Below are 25,707 nucleotides of genomic sequence, written 5' to 3'. Positions count from 1 at the left end.
CTCTTGCAAGAGGAAGAGATAACAGCTTGTTTTTCTTTCCATGACCTTCTGCTAAAGAGGAGACTGGGTCCGCCTCAGCCAGAGCTCAGGAACTTGCACCTTGGTCTCTGGCATGGATTTGGCTCGCGTGGGCCAAGCTTTGCCAGGCTCACTTGACAAAAACACCCGCTTTGAGTGCAGTGCTGCCGTACCATTATCCCAGAGAGCCTCGGCACCATCAGCTTTTACAGCCCTAATGTTCCCCAGCAACCCAGCAGCAACCTTGCTCATGAAGTACGCGCAGGTCTTCCTGAGCGAGCTTGAGAAAATCTTGAGCAGGGAGCTCATTCGGCTCCTTATCTGATGCACCGTCTCAGGCCCCCTCACCTCCCCGCCCTGAGCTGGCCAGAAGTTAGGTCAGGTGTCTCCCTCCCCACTTGGCATCAGGTGGGACAGGTGTATCTTCAGAGGAGAAATGCAGAGCTTGAAAAACAGGTTTTAAAGCCCAGAGGGCGTGAGGCTGCAGCAGAGCATTTTCGAGCTCTCCCCACAGGATGACAGCAGTGAAGGTCTGGCTGCACGAGTTTCTATGCAGAGCAGCAAAGAAAAGCCCGGGGTGAAATGGCACTGCACGTCGAGGAAAAGGAGCACCTCCGTGCTGCGGCCTTCTGCAGCCAGCTTGCCCTTAACGTTGCCATTAAGCCAACAAAGGTTTAAAGGGCAAGAAGATCTGCAAACTCTCCAGCCTAGCTTAGTCCTCCAACTGTCCTACCAGGCAGAGGATACAGCATTTGCAAGCTCTTTATCATCTTGTTCTCTACAAAATCCAGTTTGCGGTAGCAGCTGTAGCGTGACGGTAGTGTCCTACAGGTGAGTTCCACAAGTCAAGACTGCCAAGCACCGAAACACCTCCTTTTCCTGCTTTGATCACAGGCAGCCTTAACGTGGTTCCACACCTGCGTGCACTCGGGGCGTGTGGAGCCAAACGCCAGAGAAACTGGTCTCTGATCCTTACGAGGAGACTTCTTTAAAGACAACAGAATGAATCAAAACAGGAGAGCAACCGTAACGTACCCCATATTCTTACACAGATTTAAAGCAGCACTTGTTGGTGGAGAGGTAGAGGATGGGGATGGAGTGGGAACTCCTTCACACTCATCCTGAGAATAGTCATTTTCAGAAATCCCCTCCATTTTGGAGGGTTTTCTTGGGGAGGTCGCTGTGGGGGGAGAACCCAGTTCTCTCCCATCTCCCGAGAGGCAATTTGCCAGCATGAGACACACGCTACTGAGAAGCCTCACCCAGCCCTCGGGGGTGCTTTGGTAGTAACAGCAGCATCGTATTTAATTTTAGGTGACAAACTCTCCGCAGACAGGCACCTCAGTGGGTTTCTCAGCAAGGCGCTTGGCACCCAACCAAAACCTCTCTGCACACACGCACCAAGCACTACCCTTGCAAGAGCGATCTCCGTAGCAGAGCCCCCGGGAGCCTGGCCACTCTGCTCAGGTCTCCCAAGCAGAGCAGAGGCTGTGCAGATTTTATAGTGTAAAGCTAGATCCAAGTTTCCCTCCCCTATTCCTTACCTTGCATCAATGCAGGGACAACTGAAAGTCACAGTGGGCTAAATTGTTGAGTCAAAAGCATTTTGGTGAGAAATGCTGACATCTCAGAACTGGTACTCAAGAGACCATCTAGACCAAGGACTTCTCTACTCGAGTTTATTGCTGATCAGCCAAGGGTACGACGTCCAACCTACTGCCATCCCAAAGAGGCATTTGGGCCCCCACCTGCTCTCACATTCCCAAATGTCCTTTGTGGTAGTGACCATTAGGGCAGCCCCACACACCCGCGCCCTGCCAGCGGGGCTATGCTACTCGAGACCGAGGACAAGGCATCCGCGTAGCCCCCGTAGCCACGCTAGCGAGACATCCCAAATACCTCCAGCTATGGCCAGAAGAGTTCTCTTGGTGTTGCAGCTTATTTGTTTTGGCAACTGCTACGAGCAAACCCAGAGCAAACCCAGGAAGCCCCAACCAGACCCAAACCTGACAAACCTCTCCTGCAGAGGAAAACCGACCGGCGCAGACCGCTCACAGCAGCGCTAGCAAACCCCTTTGAGACAGGCAAGACCGAACCCGCGAGAGCCAAACCCCGTGCATCAAGTCCTTCGGGAAACAAAGCTCTCCGCCACCGAATTTCAGCCTGCAGGCAGCCATGCCCCGAGCCGTTCGCCTCAGCAAAGGAGGAGACACCGCGAGCGAGCAGCGGACGCAGCTCCGTGGGCAAGCCCGCTTCAAGGTGAACATGGCCCCGGCGCGGGTGGAAGCGCCGGCGCAGCCCTCGCTGCCTGCTCCAGCCTCCCCGGGCTCTCCGACGGCTGCGCCATCCGCTTCGCGGGGGTCTTCACGCCCCAAATCGGAGGGGGGCCGAGACCTCCGGCAACCGTTCCCAGCGTATTTGCTCGGGACAGGGACGATCTGTTTGACACACGCTCACACGCCGCGCCTAGCGGGCTGTGCTCCTCGCTGGGGAGCGTTTGATGCTACCGCAACCCAAACAAGAAATGCATCTGTGCCCAGCAAAGGCAAACGTCCCTAACAGACCGGCACTGCACCACGTCCCTCCTTGCAACAAAACCGCAAATTACTGACCTGTGCGTAGAGCTCCCCCAATGCGAGCTGAAGCACTGACATCAGCTTCCCCTGTGCTCAGGAATTTAATTCTGGGGGAGGAGAAAGGAGCGGGGGGAGAGCAGAAAGGAGAGGGAACTTGTTTATCAATAAAGGAAAACCATCAGGAACCTGACTAACGAGGACCAGCTCCAACTTCCAGCACAAAATCCAGCATTTAGCACATGATAATAATGGGGGTGGGATGATCAATTGCTCCATGGACATTATGGGAGGTGGAGGAGATTATTTCAAACGGGCAGCTTAACTCGTTAATCGCTAGCAGCGCCTTCGGAGCCGCAGCAGCGAAGCGCTGCGTGAAACCCCCCGCTGCCGAGCCCACGCCGGCTTCCCTGGGCTCCTTCAGGCGCCAAGGACACACGGCGACACTCCAAAATCAGCAGCAAACCGCAGCGCTGTGAACACCAGCCCCTCAAGCACCAACCCTCCCTCCCCAAAACGGCAAGCAGAACCGGGGCGCGGAGGGAGCCCGCAGCGCCGAGCCCGACCCCGAGCCCGCCAGGCCCAGCATCCGCGCGCACCTGCGGCAACCGCATCCCAGCGCCGCCGGGCCGCCCTGCCGCTTCCCGGCTCCCGCCTCCTCCTCCTTAATTTTCCCTTTGCACCAGCATAATCCCAACCCCCCCTTTAAAAAACAAAGCCATATATATATATGTATATATAAAAAAATATATATAAATGTATAGGATGTGCTTGTGCGTGTGCATATATATATATATATGTATGTTTGGGGGGGTTTTAAAGCAGCCTCCCTACCGGCCCCGGGCGGCGTCCGTCTCCGCGCTCGCTCCGCTCCGCACATGCCCCGGCGCCGGCCGCTGCCTCCCCGCGCCGGACGCCGCGTACGCGCCGCACATGTGCTGCCGCGCCCCTGCCCGCACCTCCCGCCTATATACACACATATATGTATATTTATATAAATGCGCGCATGCAGCGCACACGCATGTGTGTCTACGCCGGCTAAGCGCGTGCCGGCGCCGCCGCCCGCCCCCGCGGCCCCGCACTGACCCGGCGCGGCGGAGGGCCGCTGGGCTCCGCTCCGCTCCGCGGGCTGCCGCGGCCGCTGGCGGCGCCCCCCCGGGCCCGCCCGCCTGCCGCGGCGCGCAGGGGCCGCGCCGCTCCGCGCCGCTCCGCGCGCCGCCGGGAATGCGCCGGCGATGAGGTCATGCCGCGGGGGGGGCGGGGGGGGGAGGGAGAAAAAAAGCAAAAAAAAAAAAAATTGCAAAAAAAAAAAAAAAGCCCCGCGCTGACGTCACCCGCAGCCAATCAGCGCGGCGGGCGCAGGGCAGGGTGACGTCAGCCCCGGTGCCGCCGCGGCGGCGGGCGCAGCGCAGCGCTGCGCGGGCGCGGAGCGGGTCGGGGCCGCGGACAAAGGGCCCGGCCCGGCGCCGCCGCTGCCCCCCGGCGGGGGGGGGTCCTGGGCCGCGGTGGGGCGGCAGGGGAGGCGGGGGGGTGCGGGGGTGACCTGCCCCCGGAGCCCCCATCTCTGCTGGTGCTGCCGTGAGGCGAAGGGAGGGATTATCCCAAATTTCCCAAAACGTTGTGTTACGGCTTCACGGCTGTGACCTCGGTGCTCAGTCAGGGCGGGCAGCGGGCTCCGAAAAGGTCAAAAAATGAGCTTCCGAACGTTTCGTTTCCCAGGCCTGTCTTGCTGGGCCGAGCTGGAGCCCGAGGCTCTCCTGTCGGACGGACAACCCCTCCTCCCTTTTTTGCCTCTCCCTGCCCTCCGTTCCCACGTCTCCTCTGCCCATCTCAAGCGCCGCTTCGCTGAACTCCCAGCGCTTTGGTGGCTGCCAGGCTCGTCCCCGAGGAATCGCTCGCTCGTAAATGCCACAGCCGGGGCTGGGAGGGGAAGGACGGACGTAAATGCGATGCGGCCCGTGCAGACGGCGCGTCAAAGCGCGGCGCAAAGGCGGGGGGTTCAGCAGGGGAGCCGGCCCTCGTCGGCAGGTACTTCAGGAGTGACCTGTCTCACCGGACACCGTGGTGGGACTTTGCAGGCCGTGGTGGGCTCCCCTCCCTCCCACCGTCGGTGGCACAGAAAAGCAGTTTCGGAGCCTGCTAACAGCAGTGGTTTTTCTCTGCCCTTGGATGTGGCCTGGCAACTCCGGCTTAAAGAGGGATTATGGTTTAGAAGCTTAGGTTTTGCTGGTGCTTATGAAATCAAGGGAACCTTCCTCCCTGCCGCCGATACGGATGCCGGATGCTTTAAAGTTAACTCTCCTCTGACCAGACCTGCCGAGAGCAGCTGGCTGCAGCAGGGTATTGGGCTGCCGCGGTTACTGACACGGCAAAATCTTTTCAGGAAGGGTCGTTTCTTGTAGAGCACCAAAGGCTCAGAGCGCTGGTCGCTGGGAAGTAGCGCGATGCTGGAAATGTCGCTATCCCCGTTACGCAGGCAGCGCTGAGCCCCTTCCTATGCCCCTTTCCTCCTGCAGAAATCAGTCCATCCGAAGCATGTCAGCAGAGAAGCTGCCGCAGACCCCCGACTACTTCACCACGTGCGTCTAAGCTGCGTGACCAGATTGGCACCGGCTTCGATTTAGGCCTAGTTACCATCATCGGCGGCGAGAGGTTGGAGGTGCTGGCACTAGTCGGGGCGCTCACTTTTCGGTTTGCTCCGGAGCGGTTGAACCCGGTGGGAGCAGAGGCTGCGGACGTGCAGGGTTTGCCGGGGTGTAGCTCGGATGCAGCCCTGGTCTTTAGCGCATTCGAGGTTTCCCGCTGTCTTTTCCTGCCCGCCTTCCCCGCCGCAGCCGTGCCGAGCGCTCCGGCGGCAGCTTGAGGGGCTCTGAGCTCTTCTCCCACCTTGCGAAGGGGGAAGGCGGCCCTTTCCGCCTGGGCAAAGGGCACGTGGTGCGCCCAGATGGTGAAACAGCTCCAAAGGAACGGCATCCCCCTCCTTCAGATGGATAGAGATGAAGGGAAAAGCCCCGTTTTAATTTTTGCAGGGAGAAAGAAGAAGAATGACTCGTCTTGCTTCAGGTTAGGGCTGTGCAACCCCCCTTTCCGGGGCAAGATAGAAAAAAGAAGGGGAAAGGAATTAGTCTGAAAATCCCAAAGCCAAAGCTTCCTCAGAAAAACTATTATCTAGGCAGAGAGCCACGAGCTCTCGAAGCCTGCCGAAGGAAGAGGATTTCGGCGTTTTCTTTCCAAACCCCAGCTAAAATAAACGCTTCCAAGCCCGGCACTGGCAAGCTGCTGCCGGCTGAGCGCCCCGGATCAGCTGCCGAGGAGAGGACTCCGTGTCGGGCCGTCGGCCCGGACTGCGGAAGAGCGCGGTCGCGTGGCGGTGCGGCGAAGGGCGCCGAGCGGCCGCCGGCAGCCTCTGTTGGGAGGCGAGGAAGAGGAAGATGGCAAGGAGAGGCCAGAGGACGGGAGTCCCCAGGGGCTGCAAGGAAGCAGCGCATGACGTGTTGCTCTGGGCTGTTAGCGCCTGGCACCAACCTGCGCCTGCACCGGTGCTCCCACGCTCCAAGCCGGAGAGGATGCGGCCCGCGGGCTCCGCTCCTCTCCCACGCCCGCTGCCGCTGAGCCAGGCGCTGCCACCAAGAGCCGCGTGGGGAGAAACCAAACCCAATGATTCACGGATGCTAAAGCTCCTCTGGGGATTGCAGGGGTGAGGAGCAGGTGGTGACGGATGCTTGCGAAACTTCGGCTGGCTTTCAAAGCCTAGCGCTAACCCCGTTTAGATCCGAATCCCGTCTGACCTGAAATGCTGGCATGCAGATGTGCACCCGCCGTGGTGCTTGCATCGGGGAGGCAGCACCCGTCTTCGCATCGCCGTCAACGCGGGTATCGACCTGGAGACGCGCAGCAAGCTCTCGGCGGCTCGTGTGCGCTAGACGGGCGAGCGCTGTCCCTCTTTCACACGAGGGAAATTAAGCAAAGACGGGGCAACGTTGTTATGGTCACACGGAAAGAACAAAGCCGCGCCGCGCTCTGGGCTCAGATCTACCAGATGTTCCCCCGTTGTCTCAGCCACGGGGCCAGCATCCCTCCCTCTCCCCCGTGCTCCTCATGAAGCCGGCAAAAATTATGCAGCAAGTTGCTCAGTGCTGAAGGGAAGTGCTTCATTTCAGATAAAAAAGCACTCAAAAAATAATTCGCCCTCTTCTCCCCGCTGCCTTTTCCTCTTTCCCACATTTCAGGCACATCTGAAGACTGATTGCATCCCAGCTACGTGTTTTGAATGCAAGCTACACTTATACCCGTCATACTTTTTGCTGAAACGTTTCCCAAGCCCTGTGATCGTCATTGCAGGCCAAGCGCAGAGTCCGCATACTCGATTTTCCTGTGTTCTGCAGGGAGTAAAGTCGGAACCTGATCATGGAGTGAATTAAAACTAAGGAAAACGAATTGCTGCCAGACCAACTTTCTTACCCATTGCAAAAAAAAAAAAAAGATACTTTTGAGCTGATCTGCAAATACTTTAAGCATCTGAATAATTGCTTTTAGCCTTGGCCAGGCTGGTGATGCAGCTCCCAGCACAGCCGGGCAAGCCCCGCTCCCCTCCCGCCCGGGAGGGCTGTGCGCTGCAGCGGGCTGGGATCGCCTTCCCCAGCACTGCCACCTGCACCGAGCCTCGGCAGAGCCTTTTCCTCAGGAGCAGGCGTGGCCGCAGCTCTGCGAGGGCAAAGCCTGGGGATCGACAGGAAAAACTGCTGTTTGCCTCTGTTTGCAAAGGGGATGAGTCATAGCCGTGCCGGCTGCAGCGCAGCGCTCTGTTCCCGCTGCAGCAGGTATTAGCACCTTCCAATTGCTGATGGCAGAAATCAGAGTCAGCCCTTTGCTTGCCACAGCTCCGCTTTACGAAGCTGCGTCGTTTCTGCCGCCTACGCGGCTGCCGGCTTCCCGGCGGCCTCCCGCGAGGGGCGCGGAGCAGGCGGGCGGCGGGGCCGTGCCGTCGGCTCGGTGGGTGCCGCGGTGCCAGAGCAGGGGTGCTGCAGGGCCCGCGCCGCCGGCAGCCCGTAACCGCTCTGCCACACGTGCCTCGGCCACGAGCTGCTGCGCTGGCTCGCGGTGCCGCTTCGAGGGGTGCTCTGGGCTGCTTTTTAGGTGTGTGAAATTGCAGCCGGCCGAAGTCCGCAAGGGAGCACGCTGACTGCGGGGAGCTGTGTGTCATGCCACGAGGAGCGCGTCCCTGCCCCTCCTGGCGCCCATCCACGAGCACCCGGGCAGTCACGGCCGCAGCGCCCGGTGCGCCCCGCTGACGCTCTCGGTGCACCGCCGCACGCCGCCGTCTTTCTGCAAGGCTCAGAATGGTGTCAGGCGGCTGGCGGGGCGCGTTGCCGCGCTCCAAGAGGCGGAAGGCGCTGGCGGCACTGCGAGGCAGCCGTGCTCCCCGCACAGAAGGCTGCCGCAGGTCCGTCTCCGTTTCCCTGGTAAAAATATACGCGTGTGCACAGCGCGGCTCGGCCCTTGCAGAGCAGAGATCACTGCGTGTGCGCGTGGCAGAAGCAGCCCCCATGCAATTAACTGCGGAAGGACAAGGCTAGAGGTCTGCGTGCTGTGCCATTCGTCGGAGCGTGTGCCGTAGAAACGGCCGTTGTGCAGCGCTGACTGTGCTGTTCGGCATCCCGGGCAAATGCAGAAAGAGAAGAAATCAGACAATGAGGAAATTCCCTCGCCCTCTACCTGAGCGTGTCTGAGAAAACCCGGGCAAAAGCGTACCGCTGTGCCGAGTCCAGGGCACGGCTGAGCGTACGGAGCACAGGTCAAAGTCAGGGGGTGGGAGGGGAGGAGGACCAGGACCTTTGTACCTGGCACAGAGCAGTTTTTCCGGAGGATCCCAGCCCCGTGGCAGCAGCTAGCTGCCTGCAGGAGCCACCTCAGCTCCACGGAGCCTGGCGATTCCTTCCCCCTCGGTGCCTCCACGCCAGCCGGCAGCTCGGCTCTGGGAAGCCGGGCTCAGCGAGTGGGGGGTACAGGAGCTGTCTGGGGGCATATCCACACCTTTAAAGGTGTGCGTGGGAGGGGGAGTGAGAGGGCAGGGCCGGGGGGAAGGAGAGACACACTGGATGGCTTTCATTCAGCAGATCCCAGTCTTAAAAACGATCGCTGCCCAGAGCAAGGCACGGTCTTCCTTCCCCCGCTCATTTTTCCATCTACGGACTGGGGATGGGAAAAAGATTTCACCGACACGAACGGCAGCACTGAGTTAGGCTCTGTGCAGGGCTCTGTTAGGGCGAGGGTCTTTCTTCTGCCCCTGTGATGGGTTTTGTTAGTCTGCTCACCAGTTGCTAGGGCTTTTTTGTTTTGCGTTCTGCTTAAACCGTTTTCGTTGCTGAGAGCATCTGCTGCCATCTGTGCCTCCCGCTCCCTCCCCCCAGCAGGGCTGGCATGGAGAGCTCGCGCCGTGCTGGCCCTGGCACCCGCAGCGCGGGTCCCGCACAGGAGCGCTGGGGCGCGAGGACGGGGGGGACGGAGGAGGTGGCTCCGCCAGCGCCCCGCTCTCTCCCCCTACCAGACTGCTGTGGTTGCACCGGTCCAGGACCGCTGTGGTGCCAAGGGCCCACCTTGGAGCGGTTCCTGCTCCGAGAAGCCCCTAACTGATGAGGCAGAGAGCTGCAGGGGAAATACAGAGGCGGAGCGACTTCGGGAAGGTCACCCCGGCGATCGGCGCACGGCTGGGAAGGGAGGCCGGAGCTGCGGCCTGCCAGCAGCACGGCTCTGCCTCCGGGACCCCACCGCGTCACGGACTGGTCTCGAGCAACACGCGGCACCACGGAGGCCGCCTGGATGCCGTGGTGCCCGGGCGAGCGCAGCGTTCAGGCAGGAGAGCCGGGGCTGTAGTGGCGCAGCTTCGTGCTGGGTGTTGTCAGAGACTTGCGCGCCCCGCGGAAGAGCAGGAATGAAATGCAAGCGACGCTGCGATTTGCATGCTCCTCCGCTCGTGGTGCAGGTATCCAGGGTGAAGGCTGCTCCAGCACTGACTCACCACGCTTGGCTTGGACACGAGAGCACGGGCTGTCGGCTCAGCCCCGTCGTGGGAACCGGGAGATGCCCGCGCGGAGCTGGAACGCGGTTACCCGAGGTAGCTAGGAGCCCAGAGCCCCACCTCGTCCTATTTAACCCTGCCAGCCCCCACGCCGTGAGAGGCGTGAGGGGGGACATTTGCGGCTCTCAGAGCATGCACGTAGTAAATCCAAGCTGCTTTACCCTCGCTGGGATTTGCTCCGGCGCCTGCAAACTGGCTCGACAGCATTTGCAGCAGAAACGGCATCGCCAAGCCCCGAGCCCCGGAGGGCGGCCGGAGCAGCGCCGTGGGGCCGAGGTTGCGTCACCGCGGCCACGTTTATTCGGGCACACGGACGATGCACGGCTCTTGCGCGCCGCGGCCCCGGGGACGCCTCTCCCTGCCAGCGTGGAGGGGTGAACGTGTAACGATGCGCAGCGTCGCGCGTGATGTCACCGGGGCGCACGTCGCGCAAACCTGCCGGTCTGGCCGGGCTCGTCGTGTCCCCGCGGCCCCGCGTGTTTGTTTGCACAGCCCGGGAGCCACCCTCTTGCCGTAAGCGCCTCTCGCACCAGCCCTGCCCGCGGCCAGCACGCGGGGCCGGTTTCCCAGAGGGCGGCTCGCACCTCCCCAGCGGCGGGGAGAAAGCCCACCTCGTCCTGCTCCTGGCGCCCAGAGGCCTCGGGGATGGGCGGCAAGCCGGAGCAGCCCCGCTCCTGGGCCTCCCGTGGAGCAGTCCGAGGGGGCCCTCTACCTGTCTCCGGCAGTACGGCTTTCGGGGAGCGCTGGCCCTGCAGGAGCTGTAGCCTCAGCCTCCGCGGAGACAAAGAGCTGCTCTCCCTCGCTCGGAAAAGCTGGACTGTACTTATTTGTCTTCACCTCGCGAGAGCTCACCCTCGCCGCTGTAACAGCCCAGAAGCCAGGGAGATGCCCACGAGAGACGCGCAGGCTTCCTGCAGCGTTTCACCGCGGTGGAAGCAGACCCCGGCCACCCAGGAGCGCGGTGGGACCACCTGGCCCTGCAGCCTTTCCATCTCTCTCCAGCGAAAGCAAAAACCGAACAGTCTCTCGGTGGCCAAAACTCGATCGATCCCCTGCTCCCGCAGCTGGGTCGCAGGATCGCTGCAATCCAAAGGGTCCTCAGGAGCCACCTTGACCGGCCTCCTGCTCGCAGCCGGGCACTGCTGGGCGCCGAGCTGCTTGCTCAGGGCTGTGGCCAGTTGGGGCTCGAAAACCCGAGGTTTACGGCAAGCTGTCCCAGCGCTGGCCTCGCAGTGAAAATTGGTTTCCTTATAACTGACCGGAAACTTGATTTGTGGCCTCTCATCCTTCCACCGCGCACCTTGGCGAGGAGCTTCGGTGAAGGGCACCGTGGTGGCCCAGCCCTGGGCTGGTACCCAACGCCCTTCTCGTAGCGGGGACCCGAAACCAGAGGTGGCATTTTAGGTTCAGTCTAACAAATGTCGATGACAGGGATAATCACCGCCCCCCCCAACAAAATAAAAAAGAAATCCTCCTCAACCTGTCAAGCTAACTTTCCTGGAGGAATAAAATTACATCTTTACGGTGGAAACGTGGCCATCATCTCTTCCTGATATCAAAAGACGTCTCAAGCATTTGCCTGTTCCCCCCCCCGGCTGGGTTTCAGTTTTCGCTGCCGAATGCGACAGAGGCTGCGTCTTCGCAGCCAAGAAAAGGTGCGATTTGGAGCCGGCCCCGGGAAGTTTGGAGCGGCAGAAGCGGGAAGGCGGAGAAGCCGCCCTTGAAACCGGTCCTGCTGTCGCCTTCGGTGTCAACATTGGCAAAACCTGCAATTCCAGAATTTTCCTGCGCAATTAAAAAAGAAAAAAAAAAAAGCAAAAGGCAGCATTTAAAGGACCTGCCTGTCTCATTTGGCTGCTCCTTTTCTCAAGAAAGTGAAGGGGCTCCTGCGGCACGCCACGCGCCTGGCTTGAGGCACGGAGCAAGGAGGCGACACGGAGCGAGGGGTTCGGGGCAGCGCCCTCAGGTCTCCTCTCTCGGTGCACGTTCATGCCCTGAGGAGGACTTTGAGGACCTGATGCTAGAAAGCAGAGTGGACCCCTACGGCCAAGCCCCACGTGCAAGAAGTCCTACCCTTCTTCTACACCAGCTAGAGGAGCCCAGCCACCAGCAAGAGCCATAGGAGACCTGTTAGACCCTGCAAAGCAAGGTCCACCCAAGGTGGCATCTTGGTGCCAGACGCTGCAGGGGAGCGGAGAAGCCCTGCTGCCGTGCTTTGGTGAGCAGAGCGGGCAGAGTCTGCCTTTATTAAGCCTCCTCCTGGTCTCTGGTAGTTGCCTGCACGGATGGTTCAACTGCTGTGCTTCGATTTTGATTTGCACTTGATTTATTTTCTTATGTAAAAGCTGCTAGCTTTGGGGTGGTACCCGCTAGAATATAATAACAGAAACAACCCTCCCACTAAATCTTGTACTCCCTTTGGCTAACCAGGCACACAGACAAGTAGAGAAAGAGGAAAGAAAAACAGGCTGGCTTTGCAATTCACCGAGAAGGTCGTTTTACACTTGGAAAAAGATGAGGCAGCTGTGGTACATGAGATTAGATAAAGGCTCAGGCATCCGAAAGGTTATATTTTAGTCCTGGTCTTGCCATTGATTTGCTTTGTGACCTGGGGCCCGTCTCACAGGCCTGTTTTTCCACATACAGGTCTGTTGATTTGAAGCATAACGCATAGCTGCAGGTAGCTATGGGGAAGGGGTCCGAGCACCCGCTCCGCTCAGCGGCAGAGGCACGGCACCTCTGCAGTCAGGCTAGTGACACTGAGTCTGCAAAGTGCTGTGGTAGTAGCCGGTTGAAACTGCAGCTATTTGTTTTTATAATAGATGTTAGTCCTAGCAGGAGAAGTGGAAGCTGCCTCCCCAGCTACGTTTGCTTGTTTGCAATTGATTGGCCGTCACAGGAGTCGTTGAGGTCTGTGCTCTTGAATCTAGATACGCGCGCTCCAAGCAGCCCCCGTCTACAGCAGCATGCCTCATTCCTGCTTTAAATCTCTCCTAAGCAGCAGCTATTGACATTAGCATTTTCCCTCCTCAGCCTGCTGGGACTATGAGCCCGGCTTTGCTGAGGAAGGAGCTAGCGCATCAGCGGGCTGTGGCACTGGCATCTTTTCCTGCTGAGTTTAGGCTGCATCGGCTCAGCCCTGCTCCCTAAAAGACGCAAGAAATGCAAAGGCCCTTCCTAACAAGCGTTAGCACCCTGAATAATCCTGCGCGTTTCATCCCGGTTCCCCACAGTGAGCGGATGTGACCCCACGACGATGGTGTGGGACGGGGCAGAGCCGTGCAAGGTGTTCGGTCCTTTCTCCGTCCTGGGATTCGTGCACAAAGCAAGAGAGGAGAGGGTGATCTCAGGAATCCATCCAGCAGCATCAGATGTCAGAGGTATCTTTATTGACGGTTTACAGAAATACAGTAGCACTCGGTTTACAGGGTTTCTGCAAGTTCTCCAGAAGGTGCCTACGTTCTCAGCAGTGCCGGGAGATCCCAAGGAGGATCCTCCCTTTTTTTCATCTGTTTTAACTCTTTGGGGCTTATGTGGAGGCTTTGAGGTTCTCTAGGATGAGCTTTTCTAACATTCAGTTCTCTGGGGAGGGTAAGCCGTTACAACCATTGAATGAAATTCAGCAGAGAACTGTATCAGAGAAGGAAAATTAAAAAAAATAAAGGTACGTTAGGGGGCTGGGGCGTGGGAGAGCAGTCTGCACACGTCTGATATGTTCTGCACCAGCCCTGCCTCCAGCGCCAGGTTCCCCTCTCGGCGGCAGGCACGTCGCCGTCCCCCCTCCGCCTCCGAGTCGGTGCCCGCGGTCCTGGGGGGCACCTCGAGCCCCGGGGCCGGGGGGGCCCTGCTGCTCCCCGGCTGCAGCGCGGCTCGGGGCCGCTGGCCACCACGGGCTCGTGCCTGGGCCACGCTCCGGCGGCTGCTCCTCCTCCTGTCCTGCAGTTCACCTGTCTAGGATTACTCGAGTCGTGTTCAGCTCTAGGTTTTGCACGCTGCTGTCACACCGTTTTGTTGTTTATTATGAAATAGATATTTGTGGTTGTTTTGTTTTTCTCCCTGTACAAACGTACGAGTGAAACCCTTTCCTACAGCAGTTCACACACAGTTTGGGGGCAGGAAGGGTATACTCAGTTAGGCTGATAAATTCGTTTAATTTTTAGTTATGTATTTACTTATTTTTTTTTTGCAATCAAGGTGGAGTGTTGCTTTTGTGTCCTTGCTACAGGAAATAACTGCAGACACTTTTGGCGGAGAGGCGTTTTGGCAGCTGCTGCTGCTGCTGGCCTCGCGCTAGTAGTCGGTGAGTGGGTATCGCAGGAAGATGAATATAAGGATGATACAGAAGGTGGCAAGGGCTGAGCTGGTGATGTTAAAAAGCCGGGCTGTCTTGGCATCTTCAACTGCTCCGTTTAAGTCGTTGAGGAGTTTCTTATCCCGGACCTGAGACAAAAAAACAATCGGGAGATGTATAAAAAGACATAAGCACACTGGTTTCGAGCAGCACTCGCCCTACCCAAGGCAGGCGCACACTCTGAGAGGTACCTGTGTAGCAGACAGCAGCTGGCATGCACATTTTTGCGTTTTAATGCTCTGGGACCCAGATCCCGCAACTACAGAATGCCCTGAGGTTCAGACCCTGGCTCTGCTATGGACTGGGCCCGTGAATCCAAGCAGTGTAACACACGTGAGCGTGGAGTATAACCTGAATGTGACTCCAAGCCCTAGGTGCACAAGGGAACCAGTCGTCACTGCGGCCATGCACGCTGTGTGCACGGACCCTTCGCTTCCCCAGCGTGAGCTGGGAGCTAGGGCATCCTTCCTGCTGTGCTGTGCCCTCCGCATCCTGGCCCTGACGTGCCGGGGTTTGGGTCACCCGGTCGGAGAGCAGGAAGGCTCCGGTTCTGGCGCGTGTCTGTGCGCCTCCGACTGCAACCAGGGGCTGAGCGTGCGAAACCTGGCACGGGATCCCGCTGCGGTCCGAGGGCTGCGCACAAGCCTCCAGCATATTAAACAGTCCTGGGTTACTGAGCTTCTTTTGCAGGTCTTATGCAGCTTAGGTAGCGTCTCTGCCGCTGGCGGCTTTCAGTCCTAGCAGCACGGTCTGCTGTGTCCGTTGTCTCGGAGGCTGCGACTTTCACGGGCTCAGCCTGGGAAGCTCTGCGCGCGGGTGACGATCTGGCGTGGCCGTGCTGCTGGCTGGCCCTCACCGCCGCCGCGCTGCCAGGGGGCCGGAGGTGCCACCCGCCCGCAGCTGCTCGGTGCTTCAGGGCGCAGCGGCTCGGGGATGTGCTCCACGCGTGTGTCCCCATCGCCGAACCGCTCTTAATGCCGCTCAGCGCGTCCTTGCCAGTAGCTGGAGCAAAGGGGACGTAGGATGACAAGTCTTGGAGATTTCCGCCCTTTTCCGTTTGCAGTGTCAGAGCGGGGCAGCCCCGGGGTGGTGCAGCACGGCACGTGCGCCTGTGCTCCGTCCGCTCGGTGGCTGGCAGGCTGCAGGGACGGGGTTGCCTCTCCCTTGGCACCCTGTACCTGCCCTTGGGAGCGCGAGCACCTCCGTGTGCTGCCGCGTGGACGCTGGATGTCGGCGGCAGGCTGCGAGAGCCGGCGGCCCGCGCTGGAGCGCTGCCCCGAAAGGCGAAAAGGCGATTTCCGAGCAGGAGCCTGCCAAAGGCGTCCCGCAAGGCATGCAGGCCGCATCTCCGCGACGTTTTCGCTCTCCCTCCTGCAGCGCTTTCCCACAGTGCTGCCCAGAAAGCCTGATGCTGCCTGCTGACATGGGCAAGGGCAGGAAGAGTCACTGGGCCGTGCCAGCTCACCGGGCCCCCAAAGGCCACCACGTGCTTCAGACCCTCCAGGAAGGTCCCCTCCACTCTAACAGCTGCAATCCTCCCCTCCGTCCCCCCAGCGAGGACATCTCTGCACCGACACCCCCTGCTCTTCACTAGTCGCTCACGGTGGGGAGGGAGGCTGTTGCTTGCGTATGGTGTGCAAGACCTGCACTGACAGTCACCTCAGCAAGGATGGAAAAGAAAACCTCTGCTTTCTTTTCTGTATTAAATCCAGGAGTCCCTCCTCCTCCTCTCATCCCACCGCCCTGCTGGGAGCGTGCAGCTGGCGCTGGGCCGGTCTGCCAGGCTTGCGCCGGTGCCTGGAGCCCCAGAGGAGAGCTGTGCTGCTGCTGGGGCTGAGCACTCGGCGCCCCGGCCCACGCTGAGCGCGTCTCGAGCAGCCAGCCCTCGAGGGTGCTTCCAGCGCTGGGAACCGAGCCGCTTTCTGCAGGGGCCTGTCGCTGTCCCTGTGCGAAGGAGCCAGGCTGGGAAGGCTGCTGGGAGCAGCTCCCCATCTTTGCAAAACCAGGTGCTCCAGGTTCGGCTGGCAGAGTGGGATATACCCTGTTGTCAGCCTCCCGCAGTCCCAGACTGTGCTTGGCTTTGTGGCATGCTTGGGTGATGCTTTCAGTAGTCGGTAGTAGCTTCAGAGACCACCCTGGAGAAGGGGGCAAGGCCGGAGCCTGGCAGCTCACGTGCTGTTTTGTGTCAGCTTTGTGCCTAGTGTGACGCCTCTGAAATTATTCTGCAGACTTAGCGTCCTCCTGGAAACCCGGAGCGTACCGGTGCCGGGCAGCCAGCACCTCCTCACCCGCCGGTGACCAGCGCGGAGGTCTGCGCTCAGCGAGCCCGCCGTGCGCGGAGGGGTTTCTCAGCCCAGACACGCCGAGCCGCAGCGACGCCGAATTCAGATCATAAAGCCTTAAAGATGCTCCCAGCGGACTCTTTTAAGTGAGGAGCCGTCTCTAATGTACCTGCCTCTTCGCAACGGTCGGGCTGCCGACGGCAAAGCACGTGCTGCAAATACTGCGTCTCCTCCCCGCGCTGGGGGAGCAGGCGGGCTGGGGGGCTGGTGGCAGGGCCGGAGGGCTGAGGGGAGAAGTGGCCCTCAGCGCTCACAGCAAATACCTGCTGCTGATGTCCCCTCGAGCAGCAGCTAAGCAGAACCACATGCAGGCAGTGCAGCTTGGAGAGGTCCCTGCCTATCTCATGCAGCCTGCTTTTGCCTTCAGCCCCAACGTGTCAGAGATAGAGATATCTCTAGTGGACTGGTCTGGCTGGGGTACCAAGCTTCCCACCCCTCTTACTGCCTCCTAACCTCTTCTCTTGCTCCTCCGTTCCCTGCTCCCCGGCAGTGATTGCCATGCCTGGCTCTTTCCCAGTGCTCCGAGCATCCTCGCTGACCTGATGCCAGCTTGCACTCGTGACCGGCGGTTTAGCTCTTTCCATGCCCTGCTTCGGCAGCACTCCTGCATCCCTGCCTTCGCCTGCTGCCTGTGGTCCCTCAGCCTCCCCTTCCCTCTCTCCTTCCTGACAACAGCACCGTTTTTGCTTTTAACCTTGCTCTCTCCTTTGCCTGGTGCCTGTCTGTGGCTTTTCTTTCGCTCTCCCTCTCTGTCTGTATCCCAGCTCCAGTTCTTGTATTGCTGAGCATTTCTAGAGAGAGTCCCAGAAGGCTGATGTCTTCCCAGCTCCATCTTTTCTCCCAGTTCAGTTTTTGTCCATCCCTTCTCTCCTTTCTGAAAGTTGCTGCCTTCAGCACCCTCCTCACAGCCTCTCTCCCTCCTCTGCCTTCTCCTCTTTGCAAGTTCTCACTGACTTCTGGTTTTGCCCAGACAGTAATACTGAGCGAGATGTCCCCTCACCCATCTTCCTCACTCCTCCACCTCACCCCTAGCCTCTTCTTCTTCCCCCTTATTTCTGATGGGCCCTTGTTCCCTCAGCTGGTCTTGGCCTCCATCCTCCCTCCCTTGATTTTTTCCTCCTATTTAGGCAGCCTCCTTTGACTCCTTCCCCTCTGCAAAGAGGGACAGCGCTGCCCCCTTCTCCTGCCTCCCTGGACGGCCCCACCGGCCTGCTCCTGCAGACCCCCGCGGCACGCTGTGCCCTCCCCTCTCCCTGCCGTTCCCTGCGGTCCTGTGTTCATCCCTCCCTGCTCCGTGGGGAGCGTCGTGGCTGAGGACGTAACGGGGCCCATCTCCTTCGAGCAGATGCAGGGAGAGCTTTGCATTTGGGGAGAGCTTTGCATTTGGCGTCATCTAGCTACATGCTGACCTTTCTCTTCCCCTTGACTTCCCCCCAGGTCTCCTCTGACTGCTTCGGCCCGGGTCGTGTGGCTCCTTCGTCCTGCCCCCGCCTCGCTGAGTCCCTGCCTGTGCCGTCCTTGGCCCCTGCCTCTCCTCCCTGGTTAGGTTCCCATACGCGCTGTGGCTTCAGCTGTCACCCTGACGCAAATCACCACTTATGGTCCGTTATCATCTCTACTGCAGTCAAGCTTATAAGCTCCGGACGAGCGCCAGGGCTCCCGCTGCACGCAAACGTAATGAAAAGACATTTCTCCTTCCAAATCACTCGCGGTCCGAGTCTCCCGCTTCTCTCTAGCTTGGCCTCACCTCCCCTGCCCGGGCGCGCATCCCCAGGACGCTCTCGGATGTCTCCCTTTAACGTCCTGCCGCGACATCAAATTCGGTCTCCGTAGGAGGAGCTCTCCCAGGCAGCCGAGGCACGTTCCCCTTCCTTCCCCGCTCCGTCCTTCTTAAGGAGATGCCTCTCTCCCTCAGATCCCAGCCTCCTCTTTTTCTGCTTTCGTGCTTCTGTGACCGCCATCGGCCACCATCTGCTGGCACCTGGCGAACAAGAGCGAGCGAGTCCTCGCCGCGCTTTGGGAGGCCGGGAGCCGTCCGCCTGCGCACCAGGAGAGGTGACGCCCGGACGGGGAAAGGTCTCCAAGGCCACATGGCCAGAAAGAAGCGGAGAAATCCCTGAATCCGGACCTGGTGTTTCCTTAGACACAGACTGTCTTTCCTGACTGTCGCTTCACCCCTTCTCACCTTGCCTAAAAAATATTGTAGGATTTTTACCCTGTTCCACGCTGAGGTGACTGATGGGTCAGGATGCACCCGGGGGGGTTCACCAGGCACCCCGAAGCACTGCGCGTTGGCTCTTTTGGAGGAATCACCCTCGAAAAGGCAGATCTCAGCTCTGATTTGGCTTGGCAACTCGTGTTTCCTGCCCTCATATTCCGCACCCAGCCCTTCATGAAACACAGCTGGTTTTGTGCTTTCATATGCAAACACTTCTCTTGCTCTCTCCCACCAGCGAAAGGGAGTGGTGGCCTCTCCCTCCGCTCCTGCTTACCTGCCACTTCCAGGCTGCTCCCCTTGCCCTCCGCCACCTCCAGCACGTCCGTGCCCGAGGTCTCGCTCCTCTCCCCGGCCGGTGGCCCTGCCTTTCCTCCCCTGGGGCAGAGCCGGTGGCGTCCCCGCTCAGCGCTCCCTCCAGCTACCCCAGCGAGGTGTTTCTCCCCCTTCACCTATTTGTCCGTCTTCCAGCCCTGTCCCACGTCTGTGTTTATCCAGCGCCTGGAAGTGTCTCTCCTTCCTGCCCGCTACGTGCAAGCGCCCTTTCCCCGCGAGCTCCTCGGCCTCCCCCCGATGCCCTTCCTCCCTCGTGACCTTGCCCTCCTCTGCTTTCCGGCCTCGGCCCCGCTCGTTTTTGGGAGCGAGGGACTCGCTGCGTGGGTACCGAGTGCTGCGTCAGCTTCCAGAGGGAGACAAATGGTTTGTTGATAACGAGTCTAATGAGGCCGTATTTAAGGCAGCCTGGCTTTTAGTATTCAGCCCGCAGCTGGTTAGATATATGCTTTGGGGAGAGGCTGGTGCAGCTATAAACCCGTTTCCACACAGAGCTCCGCTTCCCTACCCGTAAGGAGCTTTTTGCTCTGGAGGGGATCCTTGGATTTATTTGCTGTAGGAATCAGCTGGGGCTTTCCAGCCCACGTATCTTCTTCCTGCCTAATACTGGGACCTGTGTCATGTGGCTGAGAAGCAGCTTTTGCCCCTCAGGGTCACTTACTTCCATAAACCCTTGCTCTTCCCCCAAAGCAGCCTGAGAGGCCAGGTGCTGCAGCCTCGCTGCTTCCGTAGCTTCGTAACTACCTCCGTGTTGTGCCAGCCTGCTGCTGCTCGAAAGGCAAGATCGACGAGCGGCGAGCGAGGAAGCCAGGCAGAAGTGCCCAAAGCTGCGTGTCAGGGACCGCTTGCAGAGCGAGGAAGAGAGCTCGGATTTCGGGGACCCCCCTCTCTGCTCCTGCTCGGCCATACCGCTTCCCCCGCCCCTCTGTTTTGACGGGCCACCAAAACTGCTCTTTAATAGCAAGGAAAAAAGTGCTGTTATGCATCAGAGGTCTCTCTCCATCGCTGAAGATGGCCACGTTTCCCCCGAAAGCAGGCACCGCACCCGCGGGAACGCAGACGCCCCGCAGCTCCCGCCCGCTTGCTGTCACGCATCTTTTGGCGGCAGAAAGGGCTGGCCGCATGGAAATGCGGCAGGGAAGGAGGAATCCTGCAAGCAAACCCAGGGGGTGCTGGTCGGACTTGAAAAGGCAGCAGGGCTCCCTGCCGCCTTGATCTCTACACATCCAAAATTAGGCTTCCGTAATGTGACTTGTCTCAGATCCCGGCTGCTCTGATCTACTGCCTCATAGCGTAATTGGTGCTGAGGAAGATTTGGCTTTCCCCAGTGGTCCCCCGAGACAGACCTCCTAATGACCGAAGCAAGATCTCCCAACACCAAGCGCTGATGCATCAGTCACTACTGCTTAGAGCTGGGAAGGGGGGCAGAAGGGAGTAGGATGACTATCTATCTGGTGCAAAAAGCCAAAGCCACAAAATTCACCTCTGGTCAAAACCAACAAAACCTCCCCAGACCTGTCCGTTGGAGTGACCCTAGTATTTGTGCTGAACTTGTATTAATATGACTGTGGGATTTCTAACTTCCCTAGTCCTGCTGTTTCTCTCTGCTCCCCCACCACGAACACGTGCTTGCAGTTACATGTAAGCACGTTGCCTGTGCTCCGTCAGGCTGACCTTGAGAAGCCTGGGAGGCTGGAAATAACCCCCAGAGGGAGAAGTGAGCTGGTGCAACCCCACTGCAGTCCAGAAAGCCGTGTCTGCTGAGGATCTAGCCCACTGTGGGTGTAAATAAAACCCAGGTGTGCCGTCACGGTGCTCTTCAGAGCAGCTGGCTGCTATGTCTGCGACACCCCGTACGTGGCTTGGGTGTCGCGAGCTTTGCCCTCCCCTGACTTCACATGTTTCTTTGAATACGAGCACAAATTCTCTGGTGCAGGTGCTGGCACATTTCTTTGGCACGTTTCCGTAAATCATGATCACAGTGAAATGGCAACTCATGCATTTCCACGCAGAAAAAAAGCTAGAACTCTGTAGCTCGCATCCGTCCCAGCACAAGAGGACAAGCAGACATGGAGCTACTATTTTCGCAGCTGCGGCTGAAGCCAGTAAAAGTGGGCATGGAGAATGAGGCATTTTTAATGCAATATTAAAGCGGACTCAGAGGTCCCGGTTCAGCACAGTACTTAAGCACACATCTCAACTTCAGTAGGTGTGTTATGCTGTTGAAATTGGTGGAAATATTAGGGTGTGCTGAGGTACATAATGAAACACCTCACTGACTTGGGGCATGTTATAGCTACTGTTTGATGAACAGTATGAATTTGGCAAAAGCAGATGCTATTTTTTGCAGGGTATTGAAAGAGCTATTTCTGATAATGAAAACAATGATTCTTGTGCTTTCTAAACATTTACGTTATTTAAAGGAAACGTAATAACCATAATCTGGGGACCTGGTGCTATCAATGCATTGATTACAGTTCAGCTAGGAAATCTGTGCTGCTCTGGCCAAGAGCTCTGCCTTCGAAGGAGAAGCCTCACTGCCGGGGTCCCAGAATGAGCCCTGCGGGGGTTAAGCACTGCTGCTCTGCTGTCCCTCCCCTTAGGACCTTCCTTGGTCTCTGCAAAGCACAGGAACCCTGGAAGAGCTGCGACATAAATATCTGCCGCTGGATTGTCCTTAAGAGCGATCGCAGAGGAACAAGAAAAGTCTTTTTAAAGAGACATCTATCCCCAGTGCATTCCTTACTTCTGCTTTCTCTTAACTTCTGGGAAAACCTTATTGACTGAAAAAGAGACAACACCGCTAGCGTTGGCTAGGAATGACCCTTGCATCCGATGGTGGCTCCCGAAGGCACACGCACGCACACGCACCAGAGTGCCCTGGCTGGGGTATTGTAGAAGTCTCTGCCGCAGCTGTAAGGAAAGATCCTGCCTTTCCTAACGCCCCACAAATCTTCTGCAGAACAGACCTGCTACTTCCACAGCAGCCCCATTTTCTGCTACGGCGTCACAGCTGCCGGAGAGGACTCAGAGCAGAGCAGGCTTCCTCCTACCATCCGTTCATCACCGCTTGGCTCAGCTCGGCTCAGCCAGCCTCTGCGTCTGCACAAGGACCACCACCGCAGCTGGTCACTTACTGCTCCTACAGTCCAAAATGTAATGCTGGTTTTTGACAGCCATCTTCTTTTCTCCTTTCCCTCATTCCAAGCTAATCTGCCCCATTAAATTCCCTCTCCGCCTATTTTTTCCACGCTGGAGTTTATGCACTTTAGACATTTGCAGACTGAGCCCATGCATCTGCCCCTGTGGTAATGCTCAGGCCCTGGTTTCCTTCAGCCTCAGAGGTGGACACTGCCTCCTCCTCCTCCTCCTCGTGTCAAAGACAGCAAAGGGCGAAGCCTTTAAAAGCCTTGTAGGAAGCAGACCCCGTTTGTCCTGTCCCCTTGAGATGGGTTATTCTGATTCTCAGGCTGTCCTGCCCATGCCACCGGCTGCAGTCAAGGAACCGCTTCTGCAGAAAGATCTACCACGTCCCAATGACATGAAATCTTTTCTCAGCCCACGGTGGCTGTGACTTTCTCGGCAAAGGCTCCAGTTGCTAAGACAAAGTCAAACCAGCAAAGACACGAAAAGGAAGCAGGAAGCCAGTTTCCTCCTTCTCCTGGCGGAGCTGCCTCAAAGCCTCGGGGGTGTTAGGGGATACCCCCTCGCACGGTTAGGCTGCTGCTCGCGGGGTTTGCCCTTGGGTCAGCCCTGCTTGTGGTAACGCTCAGCACCGGCGTAATTTGAGGTACTAAATGCCTCTTCCAGACAGCCCTGCGTGGACGGCAGGTGAGCGTTCAGCTCCCCGTCTCACAGAAGGGGAAACCGAGGCACGTGGCACCGCACCGCTCACCCAACGCGGGAGCTGGTGGTGGGGTCTGTGGGCTTGGCCCTGAGCTTTTCTGGCAGAGACCCTGGTGGTGGGAAGGCTCGGAGGCAGCCTCCTCGCAGCGCTGTGGCATTCGCAGTCCCGGGAGTTAGACGAGGTTAATTGATCTGTTTGTGTGATGAAACCCGTCCGTACGCTGGCCTTCCTCTAAATGCTGCCTGCCAGAACGAATCAGCCACATCGCTGTCCCTGAGGCCTCCCGAAGTCTGGCACAACTGGGGCCCCCCAGGAGCCCCGGGACTCTTTACATACATATTTAGCTAATTTTTATGCTGAGAAGGCGGCAAAGGAAGCCTCCTTCCCGACAGACGCTGGGAACCTGCCTGTTGGCTGAGTGCTCCAGCCGTGAAATCCTGCAGCCCAGCCGGGCTGCTCTCCCCCTGCAGCTACAGGGAACGGCTGCAGAAGCATCTCATGGGCTCGGGAGATAGGGTTACCCCCAGGAAGGTCTAAGCAGACAGAGCCATCAGAGAGGCACGCCGCAGTGCTGGCTGCTGAGAACTAGACCCCCTCCTCATTTCTGTGGTAAGCAGTCGCTGTGGACTGCAACAAGCATCCTATGTAGCCCTGGGCTAATCCAGTCCCGCTCCCTTCGCGGGCTGTGCTCCATGCTGACTCCCTCTCCATCAATACATCTATTTTTTTCCCTGAGCCACAATGTTGTGCAAAGCCCTCTGCACTCCCTTCCACCTCCTCGGCTACCAGGGCTTGTTCCCACCATGCTGGCAGGTCTCCAGGGCTTGCCTGGGGATTTACTGGGCTCAAAGAGGGCTGGCCACAAGCCGCTTTCTCCTCTGATGTTTCAGTTAGAGAGAGGGCAAGCAGCAAATCGTCAGGGTTGCCCTGCGCCTCGGCAGCCTCTTCCCCCTGCAGCTTGCCAGGTGCTGGGCACGCTGTCCGGCTGCTTCTTGTCCCTTTTGGCTGCGAATGCCGCGCTGCCAGACCCCGTACTGACAGAATCTCCATGCCCCCAGAGAAGGGACGGAGCGCTCGTGCCTCCACGGGCAGCACGAGCGGAGCCCGACCCGCCTGCCGGCCTCTGCGCTCCAGCATGGTGGTGCCCCGCAGCCCTCCAGGACGCCGGAGCAAGTCCAGGTGCCTCCTGCACACGCGCAGCAACGCTCCCAGCTCCGAAACTCTCCTCGGCTCTCCCAAACCCGCGCCCCGGCACGTGCAAACCGGTGCCTTTCCCCTCACTTTGGTGGCGTAGAGCCGATGTACACCGACGGCCCCGAAACGCCTCCCCTCGCGGCAGCCCCCCGCGCCGCGCCTTGCGCTCGGGACTCACTTTGAGCGAGTAGGCCAGGGCGATGAAGCCGAGGCAGCAGAAGTTGAGGTAGACAAAGTTGAAGATGGACCAGAGATAGTAATCGTTCACCTCGGTGGTGTCCGGGTAGATCTCGATCACCGTGGTGGGGTTGGTCATCGTCTTCTTCTCTACCAAGTGCTTGCACTGGCCGGCGGGCCGCAGGCCGTCCCCTTTGCAGCCCTTGCCCTCCATGAGGTAGCCGGCGGCGGCGGGGGCCAGGAGGGGCGAGGCGGGCCGCAGGGCGGGCGGCTTGGCGATGCAGGCGAAGCAGCCCTGCGGGGGCCCGCGGGGGGCCCAGGCCGCCCCGGCGAGGGGACACGGCGGGCCCGGCGGCGGGTCCTGCGCCCTCTCCGTGGCGGCTGCCGCGGCGTCACCGGGCGCCGTCCTGGCGAAGTAAAAGCCGCTGTGAAAAGCGGGGACGGGGGAGCGGGGAGGTGGGCGCCGGGGGGGGAGGGGGAAGAAACAAGCGGGGGAAAAAGGGAGTGGGGAAGGGGCGATGTGGGGGGATGCAGAAGAGAGGAAGAGGGAGAGTGCCGGGAGCAGAGCGAGGGATGGGCAGAGGAGAGAGGGAGGAGAGGAGGGCAGGGAGGAAGGGGGAGGAGAGCGCACCGTTACACCCCGGCCCACCGAGCAGCTCTCCCCGGCGCGCCGAGCCGCCCGCAATGCCGGCGGCCCCCCGTGCCGCGCGGCTGGGGGTCCCGCCGCCCGCTCCGCCGTGCTGCCCCCTGCCCCCCCGGCTCCCGCGGTCCTGCGTGGCTGGTGCCCGAGCCTCCGCGGCCGCGGTCCGGCGGTCGCCTGTGTGGCTGCTCCCTCGCTTGGCACCGCGCACACACGCACCAGCATGGAGGAAGGAGGCTGCGTTCGCGGCTTGGGAAAGCACGAAAGACGGAGGAGGGGGAATTAAGGGAGGGGGAAAGGAGAAAGCAAATAAAAGCACAAAGAAACAGTTGAGGAGAAGTGGGGGGTCTGCGAAGAGAGTTCCCCGGCAGCCGCGCCGCCCTCCCCCTCCCGCCCGCAGCCCTCCCCGCCTGCCCGTCCGTCTGTCCGGCCGGGCCCGCTGCTTTCCGTCCCATGCTGGGATCGCGGCGGGCTGCGGGGGCAGCTCCTCGGCCGCCGGTCGCTACGGCGGAGCTCGTCTCCCGGTGCGGCAGAGCGGCCCGGATCCTCTCGCTCGCTCTCTCCCCTGCTTTTTCTTTTCTGCTGAGTCCTCATCTCTGCGGGATTCCTGATGTAATTGCGTTTCCCAATTCCTTTCACCTGTCAGCAGCCTTTCTTTTTTCTTTTTCTTTTTTTTTTTTCCCTCCCTTTCGGAGAATATCGTGGCCCGAGTGGAGGAGGAAGAGGAGAGGGAGGAGGGGGAGAGAGGATGAGGACGGAGGATGGGGAAGGGGTGTGTGGGAAGAGGCTGCCTCCCTCTCCTCCCCCCTCTCCGCCGGGCGATTCGGAGAGACGAGTCCACCTCATGCTGCCTGTCTGTCCGTCCATCCGTCTCCTCGGGAGGCATCGGGAGAGGCGAGCGAGACACTCGCAAGGAGCAATGCGGGGAGTCGCTGCACA

General features: G+C 59.4%; 2 protein-coding genes and 1 long non-coding RNA gene across 8 annotated transcripts in view; 1 reads left to right on the top strand and 2 right to left on the bottom strand.

Annotated features, from left to right (window-relative positions):
- DUSP8 (dual specificity phosphatase 8) overlaps nucleotides 1-3,835 on the bottom strand; it is a 53,715-nt gene extending 49,880 nt beyond the window's left edge. The window contains exon 1 of one of the 4 annotated variants that reach the window (XM_064513151.1): nucleotides 3,678-3,835. The gene's annotated coding sequence lies outside the window, so the exon portion shown is untranslated. Of the gene's footprint in view, nucleotides 1-2,033; nucleotides 2,597-2,630; nucleotides 2,768-3,425; nucleotides 3,641-3,677 lie in introns of those variants that run through there. The other 3 variants (XM_026092778.2, XM_064513152.1, XM_026092779.2) reach the window with 3 other exon arrangements.
- Nucleotides 3,836-9,197: 5,362 nt separating this feature from the next.
- On the top strand, nucleotides 9,198-13,828 carry LOC135328538 (uncharacterized). Its single transcript, XR_010389536.1, has 2 exons — nucleotides 9,198-11,887; nucleotides 12,903-13,828. It is a non-coding gene; the product is annotated as an uncharacterized LOC135328538 (long non-coding RNA).
- IFITM10 (interferon induced transmembrane protein 10) lies at nucleotides 13,037-25,707 on the bottom strand. Of its 3 annotated transcripts, none has more exons than XM_064513150.1 (3): nucleotides 25,610-25,707; nucleotides 24,130-24,535; nucleotides 13,037-14,109 (listed from the first exon to the last, which is right to left on the bottom strand). In XM_064513150.1, exons 1-3 carry the CDS (start codon nucleotides 25,633-25,635, stop codon nucleotides 13,960-13,962), a joined length of 582 nt encoding a protein of 193 aa, XP_064369220.1. In that variant the 5' UTR covers nucleotides 25,636-25,707; the 3' UTR covers nucleotides 13,037-13,959. The 3 variants fall into 3 exon arrangements, with proteins under 3 accessions (XP_064369220.1, XP_025948581.2, XP_064369219.1); XM_026092796.2 differs by having other exon boundaries at nucleotides 24,130-24,553; nucleotides 25,610-25,703; XM_064513149.1 differs by lacking the exon at nucleotides 25,610-25,707 and having other exon boundaries at nucleotides 24,130-25,259.

Source organism: Dromaius novaehollandiae, chromosome 5 (assembly GCF_036370855.1).
Source record: "Dromaius novaehollandiae isolate bDroNov1 chromosome 5, bDroNov1.hap1, whole genome shotgun sequence".
NCBI lineage: Eukaryota > Metazoa > Chordata > Aves > Casuariiformes > Dromaiidae > Dromaius > Dromaius novaehollandiae.
Note: the sequence above shows the minus strand (reverse complement) of the source record. Positions and strands in the feature narration are given on the sequence as shown.